Genomic DNA, 12,725 nt, shown 5'->3' on the forward strand with positions numbered 1-12,725 from the left:
AGTTTGAGATTTGTAACAAGAAAGTTGACTAGAAATGGAGGTTTTTGATGATTTAGTTCTGAATAAAACATGGCAATTTATAGGTGATGAATTTATTTTTATTAAAAGTGCTATTTACAACCAATGATTTGGGAGTTAGAAAATCTTCATTTTAATTCTAGATATCAAGACCCTTAAATTCTTGTTGTTAACATAATTGGCAAACTATTTGACTTTTTGTCAGTTACATTGAAGTAATTAAAGTCAATTTGTGGCATACCAGATAGCTATGAAGGTGTATGTTACATAAAAGTCAACTTTTATAATTTGTAAGTTTAATAGTTAGTGATCACTGATGAAGAAAAATGATGGTTTCTAAAATCTTCAATGAACATTTAAGCTACTGTTTTTTTTTTCTTTAATCACAAGGTTGCAGAGTAATTCGGCTCTCATGTGAAAACCCCAAAGAAACAAGTTGTGTGTTCAGTATATTAGCTTAGGTCGAACTTATCTTGGAAAAATCTTTGTTATATGATAGATGAAAATATAAGGCCAATGATCAACATAAATATGCAATATATTATTGTTTAATAATTAGAAAAAAAAAAGATATGATTATAGAAGAAACATGAAATTAATGTAATCAATCAAATGACAAAATGAGTAAAAAATATGGACAATCACTCATTACAGGTAAGGTATAGGCATCATATGAATTAATTCTTTATCCGCAAATTGTCATTAATTTCCGTTTATTAAGTAAAATATATCTGTAATCTTACAGTTGTCTTATAATCCTAATTGATGATGGCATCATATATATATGCCTGAACTGTTATTATTATATTCTGAAACTGATGCATTGCCAAGATTTATCCACGAGTCTCAAAACAGCTACCACTTAGTCCATAAGTAACGTTAGGTATTAGCTGCAGTTAGTGGAACCCATATAGATGCACTTAATTAGTTTGTAGAATGGTCCTGTATAGAGTTTATCAAAGATGGTTTCAATCAGGTTGGGAAAGATTATCAGTGAAGTCATAGTTAGCAATGAAAATGCATCTAGTCATCATACTGTGTACAGCCTAGAAAGTGAAGCCTTTTTTCTGGGGAGAAATGTTCCCAAAATGAAAATATGACTAATCAACGTCCGCAAAATAAACAATGACTTCAACTATCAGAAAATGACCAGTACAGTCTGTGTTAAAACACACTCTACCTGGCCAATGTTTGTGCGCAGACACACTCAACCTGGAAACCTCAACTTTTTGACATGTGTACTACATATTTGTGCGAAAACAACCTTCACATGAACCCATTTAGTTTCAAAATTTTAATAGAAAACATATATAAAAAATCTGGGTGAACCCATAAATAAGTTCTGAGATGAACCCATAGTGTTGAAGAATGGTCCAGCGGTAAAGGCTTTGTATAACAAAGAAGAGTTGACGGTTCAAGCCTTTCTGTTGTCTATTTTAGTAGTCTTCTTTATTATTTTTTTTCATGACAGAGGGTATGGCGGAATTCAAAATTGAAGCAGACCACTCATCGTTATCCCCGCTTTCAGCCTTTATATGAATTGTGAATGCTTCTTGGCTTGTTATTCCACACCTTGTTCAAAGGTATAATGTTTAATTCACCTGTTTCTTGAATTTTATTTTATAAGAATTTGTTATCAGATTTCCAATCTACATAACCATCATTTGTAACTTTTTGCTGATTGATTGATGGTCCAATATTCCTATAAAACAGGTCAATATTATTACCTTGAACAGCTTCTTGCTAAGGTTGCCTATTTGTTTTAATGAAATTTAATCTCTTTGGTTGGTCAAAAAAAAAAAAAAAAAAAACAAAAAAAGAACTGGAATCACATTGGCACTGTTTGGAGATGTAAGGAATCAATGGATCAGAATAAGGTTCCTGTTAGAGGAGACATTCATGTGATAATTGTCGATATGAAGTTTTCTAATTTCTTTAATGAGTCTTTTAATCAATATTTTATAGGAATTTAGTGTTGTATTTGTGTATAATCTGCAATTTGATGTTTATTAGAAATGTTTGATAGTGTATAATCTGCATTTGTGTATAACCTGCAATCTGTAAATGTTCTTTCAAGATCACTTCAGACTCATAACTTTCTAATTTCTTGCTTCATGTGTTTGCTAATCAAAGCTTTATCTGCATACAGTGTTGGATTTTGGTAAAATCTATGATTACTAACCAAGTGAATGTCATGTGTTCCATATTAGGTTAATGGTTAAGGTTATATCGGTTATCGGGTTAAATTTGGTGCGGTTATGGTTCTGTTATCGGTTATGGTTAAGATTTGCTCACCACTACGCTTGGTTGTGAGAAATTTGACCACCGAAAAAGGTTTGACCCGTAACCCATATAAAAAATACTGGGTCCGCCACTGATTGTATCGTATTTTTATTATTTTTATTATGTGATGATTAACCTAACCTAACCCAAACCGTCGAACCAACCCGAATTTATTTAAGTCCGGTCCTATCAAATTGGAGCATCTAAAAACAATGAACCCACTAGAAAAAAATTCATGAATCGGCCACTGCTTCTACCAGCCCACTTTATACAAATTGAACCCTTTCCCAATCCAGACCTGCATGTTTCGAACTGTGTTTAACCCAAAGGTGGCTTAGTCTGCTCACTTCCCCGATAACCGCTTGTACCGAGCATGGGCCTGTTGGAAGACGATCTAGAATTCCTATGATTCCAAATGCTCCAGAATGTTGTTAGGAGCCGTTTGGTTCACGGAATGATTTGGAATTGGAATTTGTATAGGAATTAGAATTTGAAGGAATTGGATTTGAGATTTAAACATTCCAATTGGAATTGGAAATTGTTGGAATTGGAATCTCAATTCCATTTTTGGTGTGTTTGGTTGTCAAATGAGTTGGAATCCATCACCCCGACACCCATAACCACCAGTTCGGGTCGAAATGGTTCGGATCGAATCGGTTCGATTCGAAACGGTTTGTGTCGGTTCGATTCTAAACGGTACCAGTCGAAACGGTACGATTCGAAACAGTTCAGGTCGAAATGGTTCGATTCGAAACGGTACAGGTCGAAACAGTACGGGTCAAAATGGTACTGGTCGAAATGGTACGATTTGAAACGGTTCAGGTCGAAACGGTTCGCATCGAAACGCTTCGATTCGAAACGGTACGGGTCGAACCAGTACGGGTCAAAACAGTACGAGTTGAAAAGGTTCGGTTCGAAATGGTACTGGTCGAAACGGTACGGGTCGAGACGGTTCGATTCGAAACGGTACGAGTCGAAACGGTACGGGTTGAAACGGTTCGGTTCGAAACGGTACGGGTCGAAACTGTTCGTGTCGAAACGGTACGGGTTGAAACGGTGCAGGTCGAAACGGATGAAGATTCAAATGAATTTACTTTAATTCCTTCACATATAGGAAGGATTTTGAATTCCTTTAGTTAAAGGAATTTGAAGATATTCATGCCTAATTCCAATTCCAATTCCATTGTCAACCAAACACATGAAGATTGGAATTGGGATTCCAATTCCATCAAATTCTGTGAACCAAACATGTTTAGGGGTGAGCAAGTTTAGGTCCGGACCGAAAATAACCGAGAACCGAACCGAAATTTACCCAACCCGATCCGAACCTAAGTACCTAGTTATTTAGATCGGTTCCAATTTTTCATATAAAATAGGGTCGGGTCGGGTCGGTTCTCGGTTCTTTTCATGGTGAAACCCGACTTGGACCTATGAACTGGAACCGACCCTATATTTAGGGTAGTGAATCGGTTCTATATTTTATGTTTGATCGGTTCTCGGGTCGGGTCGGGTAATGGTCGGGTCGGGTCGGGTTTTTCCTTTTGCTCACCCCTAAACATGTTAAGTGATGGAATTCAAATTCCAATTCCCTTAAATTCCATTGAATTCATGCGAACCAAACGCCCCCTTAAGACCACCGCGTGTAAAGCCTTCTTATACTTACTAGACCCAACCACGAACACATCCATATCCAAGAGATTCCTTATGCCAAACGTATAGATCAGTTGAAGCTTGCACCACTGGGATATTACCAACCAAACGGACTGCGCAAACTCATATGACAAAAACACATGCTCAACCGTTTCCGGTACTTCACCAAAAGTAGGGCATAAGACAGATGGCACAGTTATCTGTCTATGGGTCATAGGAAACCTTGTTGGAAATCTATCAAGTTCAGCTTGCCGCACCACTATTCCAACTTTCTTTGGAACACAACTATTCCACCTACTTACCGGGGTCAGAGTTATGTAGCGAGACTCCACCAAACCCCTTTTTAAGCTGCGAACATAAAAAGATCCCAAGCCATCAAGCGACCATACCCAATTATCTGGCCTACTGGTCATACCCGGGTGGCCCAAAACCGCTTCCATTTGTTGCAGCTCAGCCGCCTCTACCCTATGATTCAGTCCCCTCTTCCAATCCCAGCTCCAATGTTCACCTGTTACATCAGCCTTCACCCGATTTGCCACCTTGCAGAACCTATTTTTATCAAGAGCAAACAAGTTAGGGAAGCGACTCGCTAACGGTACATCCCCGCACCAGCAATCAAGCCAAAACAATATGCAGTTATGCACTTTCCATCTCCAACCACACCTCTAATAGACCAAGAGAGATCTATATCAGCCACCATTAATTCATCAGCTGACTTAAATATTTGTTTCCATGGTCCAGAAATCGTCAACTTTGTTGGGATAAAATTCCATGCTCTCGAGTTGTGGTGTATTGCTCATACTACTCCATAGACCGGATTCTTCACCTTTAAAGTGCCACCACCACTTCGCCAACATTGCAAAGTTCATATCCCTTAACGACCCAAAGCCCAATCTGCCAACTCACCCAGAGCTATCACCTTTTGCCATGCTACCTAATTAGTCTTAGCCTTTTCGTCTGAGCCCCCAAAAGAATACACGTCTCATTCGGTCCAACACCTCTATGACCTTTTTGGGTGCTCGATACAAAGAGAAGTAGTAGGATGGAAGTGAGTTGAGGACGGACTTAATCAAGGTCACCCGTCCCCCAAACGACAAGGTCTTTGCTTTCCAAATTGAGAGCCTACTTTTTACCGTGTCAAGCACCGGCTTCTAGTGTCGACATAGATTCATATTAGCTCCAACTTGAAGCCCTAAGAACTTAAACGAGAGACTAATACTCCGGCATCGCAACAGTTGGGCCATCTCTGCTATATCCCCATCCCACACACCAATGGCAAATAAACTTCACTTGGCCATGTTTACTTTGGGTCCCAACACCAAATAAAAACTCCACATAATACGTCTCATGTTCAATACGTTGGCACGAGATCACTCAACTAAAAATACAACGTCATCCGCGTATATGAGTGTCACACCCCAACCGATGGCGGAAACATCGGGATGAGACGAACAAATTGCTCAAAACATCATAACACTACATGTGACAATATAATTAAATTTCATTTATTAAAATTGCAAAGTTTCATACATTGTCATAAAAGGAAATAACAAACATTAAACATAGTTTATTTCAAAAGTGGGTTTCTAGGCCATCCTATTCATTTCTTCAAATCTTGACTTCATAAGGACCACCATTGTATAACCATTCATCAACGGATGCTGCTTCCCATATTGGGTAAAAGTGCAAACCCCTCATCCTGCAGTATGCATTTAAAATAAAGTCAACAAAACATGTTGGCGAGTATACAAGTTTGAATATAGTATAATATGTTTGAAATAGTTTAACATGCTCAAATCCACGTGACTACATGAGTTCATATTAACAGTTATACTCGTAACGATGAAATCTATGTGTTCAAACCAAAGTTTAACGCAATTAACATAGCCTAACCCTAGAAGGGTGGTAACATGAGTAACATAGAATAAACCTAACAATACCCATAATATTATGGGAGGGGCGTTTCTCAACCTACAGCGCTGCCATTGTTAGGGGAGGCTTGCAAAGTTAATGAACACACAATCATAAATGTTTAACAGTAGCATAACGTGATTAACATGAGTCAAATAGATTCACATGAAATGTGGATTGAGGGTGTAAAAATGTTTAACATAGTGTGTTTGATATAGAAATGCATACAACACCCAAAATATGATAAAATAGAAAATGGGTCATGTATACTCACCTTAGGTTGTGTTGCGTTTTTCTTGGAAAAGATTAAGAACAAGAGATTGCCCAAGAGAATGTGCACAAGAGATTTACCCTATTAATTTTGAGGATTGTTAAATATTGGGAATTTAGAGATTATTTAAATAACAAGGCATTTATAAAAATAATATTAACATTTCTAAAGTGAAATAATAATATGTCTTATTTTTATATCTTGTATTTAATGAAATAAATGTCAATTTATTTTATAAATAAGTGAATATAATAATACTGATTTGTATATAATATTAAAATAATATTTCTGATTTTACCAACATATTATAAATATTATTACTAAAATTTTGGATTATATAAATAATAATTCCTGATTATAATATATTTAAAATAGTAATTCTGATATATATAAAGTAATAATTCTGCTTATTATTAACATTAATAATAGATTAATAATTCTGTTTTAAAATAATAAATCTGATTATTATATATAAAATAATAATTCTAATTTAAATAAAATAGTAAATCTGTTTATTATATAATAATTCTGATTTAGATAAAATAAAATAATAAATCTGATTATATAAAATAATAAATCTGATTAATAATTCGGATTTAATTAGTAAAATAATAATTCTGTTAATTAAATTCTTTTTTTTATATAAAAATTCTGAAAATCTAAAATAACCTGATTATTATAATAATTCTGAATAAAATAGTAAATCTGATTAAATAAGGAATAATAATTCAGATTTTAAATAATAATTTAAATAATAATTCTGAAAATTTAAAAATAAATCTGATTTATTTTGTTGTAAAAATTCTGATTAAAAAAAACAGAAATAATAATTCTGTTATAAAATTTCAGATTTAATAATATATTAATAAATCTGTTTAATAATAATAATAATAATAATAATTATATTAATAAATCTGTTTAATAATAATAATAATTATTCTGATTAAATATAGTAATAATATATTTGTTTAAATATATCTGATTATAAATATAGATAAATAAATAAATAAAGATTATAATATTAGTATTAATAATCTAATAATAATAATAATATTAATAATAATAATACTAATAGGTAATAATAATATTAATAATATTAACAATAATATTAACATTTATATTACTGTAATAGTAATAATAACACAAAACAAAGAAATCGAAATCCAAAAACGTAAAGCCGGAAAGAAGAGGGTACCGGACTGGTGGCAGGAGGCGGCAGCCGGCGGTGGGTGGTGGTTTCCGGCGGCGAAGGTGGTGGTCGAAGGTTCCTGGCGTGAAAGATCGTTCGTTGCTCGTTTCGGTTTGTTTCGGGGATCGAGAGTGAAAGGAACGATCAAGTGTTGAGGTTTGATCGATATATAAAGGAATGCAGGGTAACAGTTACGACCATGAAAGGTCGAGTTCCGATCATCAACTCAACAGTCGGAGAAGATGATCAGTTTGGCGGTTTTATTTAAATTCAGCGAAGTTAATTTGATGTTAAATATAATTCGGGTTCAAGATATGGCGGATGTGGCATGCCCGGCCGAGTGGTTGAGTTGTTGCTTGTTAACTGAGAGGTCCCGAGTTCGATCCTGGTTCCACGCGGTTCAAACCCCCCTTTTTTATTAGCAATTGGTCTGACTAACTGGGTTAGTCACTAACTGAGTTTTCTAACTCAGTTAGTGCTGTCCTTTGATAACATTAACCTGGTTAGCTGATTTAACCAGGATTTAGCTAACCAGGTTAGTTTAACTAACCAAAATACTCAAAAATCATAAAAATTCAGTTTTAAAATATTTATTTATTTAATTTTAATTTGTAGTTTACTTATTTAAAATATTAATAAAATAATATAAAAATTATTTTAACCCAAATTTTGATATTTTTACCGAATTAACGTATAAATTCCCGATTTTTGTACGGTTTAGGGTAATCTTTTGGCAATGATGAATTTGAGAGCTGAGATTAAGATGTATTTTCACTGTTTTTACGTGTTTAACATAGTTTATCATGTTTTTAATTGTTTTGACAATACATAGCATTCAAACACAAATATGAATAAAATAATGCACTTTCATTATGATTTCAAGTCTCGAGTACAATTTGGGAATAGAACCAATTCGAGCTTCCATTGCGAGGACAAACAAGAAGGGAGAAATGGGATCTCCTTGGCGCAAACCACGGTGACACTTGAACTCTTGAGTGGGCATTCACCAATACTGAGGCTCTAGCCGAGTAAATCACAACCATTATAAACTTACGCCAAAGGCTCAGGAAGTTCATTTGGCGCGGAATAGAATCCAAAAAACCCCAATTTGTAGAATCATATGCTTTATCTATGTCGACCTTAAAGAACAACCCTTTTGCTTTCGCTTTCTTCATCTGCCGACTGACTAACTCGTTAAGCATTAACGGGCCATCAATTATAGATCTCCCTGCTAAAATGCCGACTGTTCTAACGAAACGAGTTTCCCCACTACTAATTTTAGCCTGTTGACTAGTACTTTAGATAAAGCACCGACCACAAGGGCCTCCTCCTCAAATCTCGTCAAAGAGCTATTAAGCAAATCATATCCAAGGAACATTAAGAATTTCTAGGCTAGCTTATATTGAGAAACCCATTCAACAAGCTGATCCCGTTGGCAGTCGCAGAGTTTAGGATGAATATTGCAATGCAGGATCAAGTACTAGCTAGATGAAGCACCGATCAATGAAAAGGGCGTTGCATTTAATTACCTGCACAAGCTGAAATTCAGTCATCTCATATGTGATTCAATGAGAGAATTCCGCAACATCACCTTGAACAAGATGAAGGTTATTAAGCTAGGCGGTGTAAATTTGATATTTCATTTTTTCACGCATAAACTAAGTTGTTTAAAATCTTATGAAGTGGGCTGATTCATCATCCAGAATCAGGGGTATCATGTTTTTAATGTTTGTTACTGTCATCGCAGGATGTATTTTGGCATCCATGGAGTCAGACATGGTGAAGGAAAGAAGGGCAGGGGATGTGAGGAAGAGAAAGGGAGGCGGAAAAGTGGTGGTGAGGGAGGCGGCCGGAAAGAAGGGGAATAAGGGGAGGATCGGTTACAATGATACCATATAGGAAATAGGAATTTGACTGAATGAAAATTTCGGGGGTGTTTGGGTTAGCTTATTTTGGAGCAACTTATCACTTATTGACTTATAAAAGTTAATAAGTTGTTTTTTGAGTGTTTGGGTTAGCTTATTTTGAAGGATCTTGTGTGTTGAGAAGTCACTTTTGAGAAGTTAGAATTTCTAACTTCTCACTTTTTAACTTATATAAGTTAATAAGTCACTTTTGAGAAGGAATCCCAAACACCCACGAATTCTAACTTCTCACTTTTAACTTATATAAGTTAATAAGTCACTTTTGAGAAGGAATCCCAAACACCCACGAATTAATCAAGCCTCTCTATAAAAATGTATTTGAATGGTGCAAATGGTTACCTAACAAATGTAATATCTTCATGTGGCGCGCCTTGATGGATCGGATTCCAACTAAAGTTGCCCTTACAAAGAGGAATATTTTTACAGAAGATATCCGTTGTGTGCTGTGTGAGGAAGGGGAGGAAACGGTAGACCATGTATTTTCTGGATGTGGTATCTCAACCGGGGTGTGGGATATTGTATCTAAATGGTGTGGTATCTCTAATTATTTCACTTTTAGTCTAAAAGATGTCATGGAGCTTCATAACGTGCAAGGTATGTCGACAACACACAAAGAGATTGTTAGAGGGGTGATTATAGCGTCTTGTTGGAGGTTATGGAAAGCTAGAAATGAGTTGATATTTGAGAACAAAGTGGTTAAAGTTGTGGAGATAGTGGCAGACATCAAGGCGCTAACATATTTATGGTATAGTAATAGTAACAATAGTAAAGGTTTGGACCGGGAGAATTGGTGTAAATTGTATTTGATGTAAAGTTTTTTGGTGGCCTCTTCTCTCCGCCTTGGAGAGTTGGAGGGGTTCGCGTTTGGTGTTAATGAAGTTCTCTTTTCAAAAAAAAAAAGCCTCTCTATAAATAATACAAGGATGATGAGCAACTATCTAGGAAACTAGTTAATGAGATACAACAACTTTCCTAAGATAAGGCAATTAACAATATTTACATAATAATTGCTATCAGAAACAAAGGGTACGAGTCGGATTGTTCAGTCCCCAAGGTATAACTATATCTATAAATAAAATGGTTATCAATGTATTTTAATTCTCGTCTTATTTATAATAAAGTTTAAAAAAATCAAATTTAACTTAAATTAATAAATAATAAGTTTCACTTTATTGCTTAACCATAAAATGGATATTTTGTTTTTCATGTAGAAATTAAGTTTAAAATATGATAAAGTGGACGAGGAAACATAAAGGTGACTTGGCAGCTTTTTTAATCTCTGGTGTATGATTACCGGGGATGTAATTTATTTTCGATTTTTTTATTTTAAAATTTAAAAGATTTAAATATAAAAACTAATACATTTTAGGTAAAACTAGGGTTAAGACCCGCCCGCGTTGCGGCGCGAGTACATCGTAAACATTGAATAGATAAGTCCAAACGTAACGTTATATGATGCATTAACGATATGAACTCAATGTAACCAGTATAAGCATTGTGATTGGATCAAACGTAAAGTAAATCAAATTCATATTGAACAATCATAACGTATTATATGTGACCCAACTCATACATAGAAAACGTAACGGGTATGAAGGAAAATATGCACATGTAATCGAAAGAGATTAATTAGAGCTTTCGAAAAAAAGAAGAAAAAGAAACCATAATTTGACTTCACTCGGTTCGAAACAAACTTTATGAAACATACATAAAATAAACACGAAAACATATTATATTTAACATGAATCATTTCCCAAAAAAGTTTACGTCGCAACGTAGAACAACTTGAATTTATACGAAAACGTGCATACAAATATGCACGTAAAAATGGTTTCTTTAAACAAAAACGTATTATATTTGACCTGACTCGTCTATAAAACAAGTTTACGTCGGGATGTAGAACAAATCATATTTATACATACCCGTATATAAAATATGCACGTAAAAAATAGTTTTTATGTAAAGGAAGTATAGGGGTAAACCGAAACAAAATATTAGTAAAAAATTTAATAGGTTAAAAACGTTCGTGAAACCGTGCCAAGTAGCACCAATGCCACAACCACATCGACTCTCAACATCGTAAAAATAAAATAGATAAAATGGTAAAAATTCCACTAAACGAAAAACAGACTAAAATCGTTGAACCACGCTTACCCGTTACAGTGTGTTAATGCGAAGAAATTAACCAGAAACGTAAAATGTAGAAAATAATAACTTAGTCGATCTAGGACCCGCCTGTTGCGGTGAACTTTTCGAAGGGGAAAAAATGGACGTGTTACGACGGGTCTGTCAAATATGAAAAAAAATAGAGCAAAAAACGTTAAATCTCACATGCACGCTACGACATGTTAACTCGCAAAATTTAGAATGAAATGTAAAACGAAAAACTTGTGAAAGATAAAAAGTATGGGGGACCAAAGTTGTAAATAGTAAAGTGTTGTGTTAAATCACAAAAGATGAAAAACTTTGAGTTAAAAGTAAAAATTTCAAATGGGTTAAAATGTAAAAGATAAAACTTCTAGTTTGAAAGTGAAATATCAAAGTTTTTGTTTTGAAAAACTCTTCAAGCTTAAGGTACCACTCTTAGTGCACAAAAACTTGCTAATTTATATATGGAATAATATCTACTGAAATTTAGAACTTGAATTTGATTTAATTTAAAAACAAACTGTGCTTCAAAATCGTGGATGACAGCCTGGCCTTATCAGCTTGCCCTTGTCTTTTGAGGTTTTGTGCGAATCGTCACCCACTGCAATCTCTGTTCGATACCACCTCCAACCCTAGGTAATATTTTTTCCGTTACGTTTTATTTTATATAGACCTTCTTTGGTGATTTTTAATGAAACACCGATTTTTTTTCTGAGTATGCTTCTTGCTCTTAGAGATCACCGACGAAAAGAAAAAAGTTGTATAGGTTTTTTTTGGTTGTTAGTGATTGGTTTCGTAATGTCGGTCAAATATATGTTTAAAAAGTGTCCTAATCACCTTAACTAGTAAAAAGTAAGTAGGGTGTCGAATCTACTCGGAATTAGTTAAAGGTGTTAAAGTTCATTGCTTTCGGTAGTTATCTAATTCTAAACTATTTGTTTTTTTGCACTTTGAGTGAGTTATTGTAAAAATAAGTTTGATTAATGTGGTTGTAAACACTTTGTAAGAAGAGGACCCATCTTCGGGTTTTTAGGTTGTGTAGAATACCGGGTAACCTAATTACTACCGGTTGGAAATCATAATTTGTTAACCTACTTGAATTGATAAATAACTAACACATAATATATATTATTGCAATGATCCATGATCGAAACCAAAAGATCGATGCTTGAATAGTAACCTAGTTAATTACCAATCCTAGATTTCACGAACACAAACAAATTCAATGATTAATGGTTAAAGAACAATGACAACTTAGAATTTGATCCCAATTGTTGATGACAAAACCGAATAACTGATGAAAAAGTGTGTATGCGATAATCCAACAATA

The 12,725-nt window shown here is 34.5% G+C and overlaps 1 protein-coding gene across 1 annotated transcript; it reads left to right on the forward strand.

Annotated features, from left to right (window-relative positions):
• Positions 1-9,621: 9,621 nt before the first annotated feature.
• On the forward strand, positions 9,622-10,059 carry LOC110907703. The gene has a single exon (XM_022152646.1). The coding sequence runs from the start codon at positions 9,622-9,624 to the stop codon at positions 10,057-10,059; it is 438 nt and encodes a 145-aa protein (XP_022008338.1).
• The last annotated feature ends 2,666 nt before the right edge of the window (positions 10,060-12,725 follow it).

The sequence above is a fragment of the Helianthus annuus genome, chromosome 14, assembly GCF_002127325.2.
Source record: "Helianthus annuus cultivar XRQ/B chromosome 14, HanXRQr2.0-SUNRISE, whole genome shotgun sequence".
Lineage (NCBI taxonomy): Eukaryota > Viridiplantae > Streptophyta > Magnoliopsida > Asterales > Asteraceae > Helianthus > Helianthus annuus.

Coding starts and splice junctions, on each gene's coding strand:
- LOC110907703 (XM_022152646.1), top strand. CDS start 9,622: ATGGATCGGATTCCAACTAAAGTTGCCCTTACAAAGAGGAATATTTTT.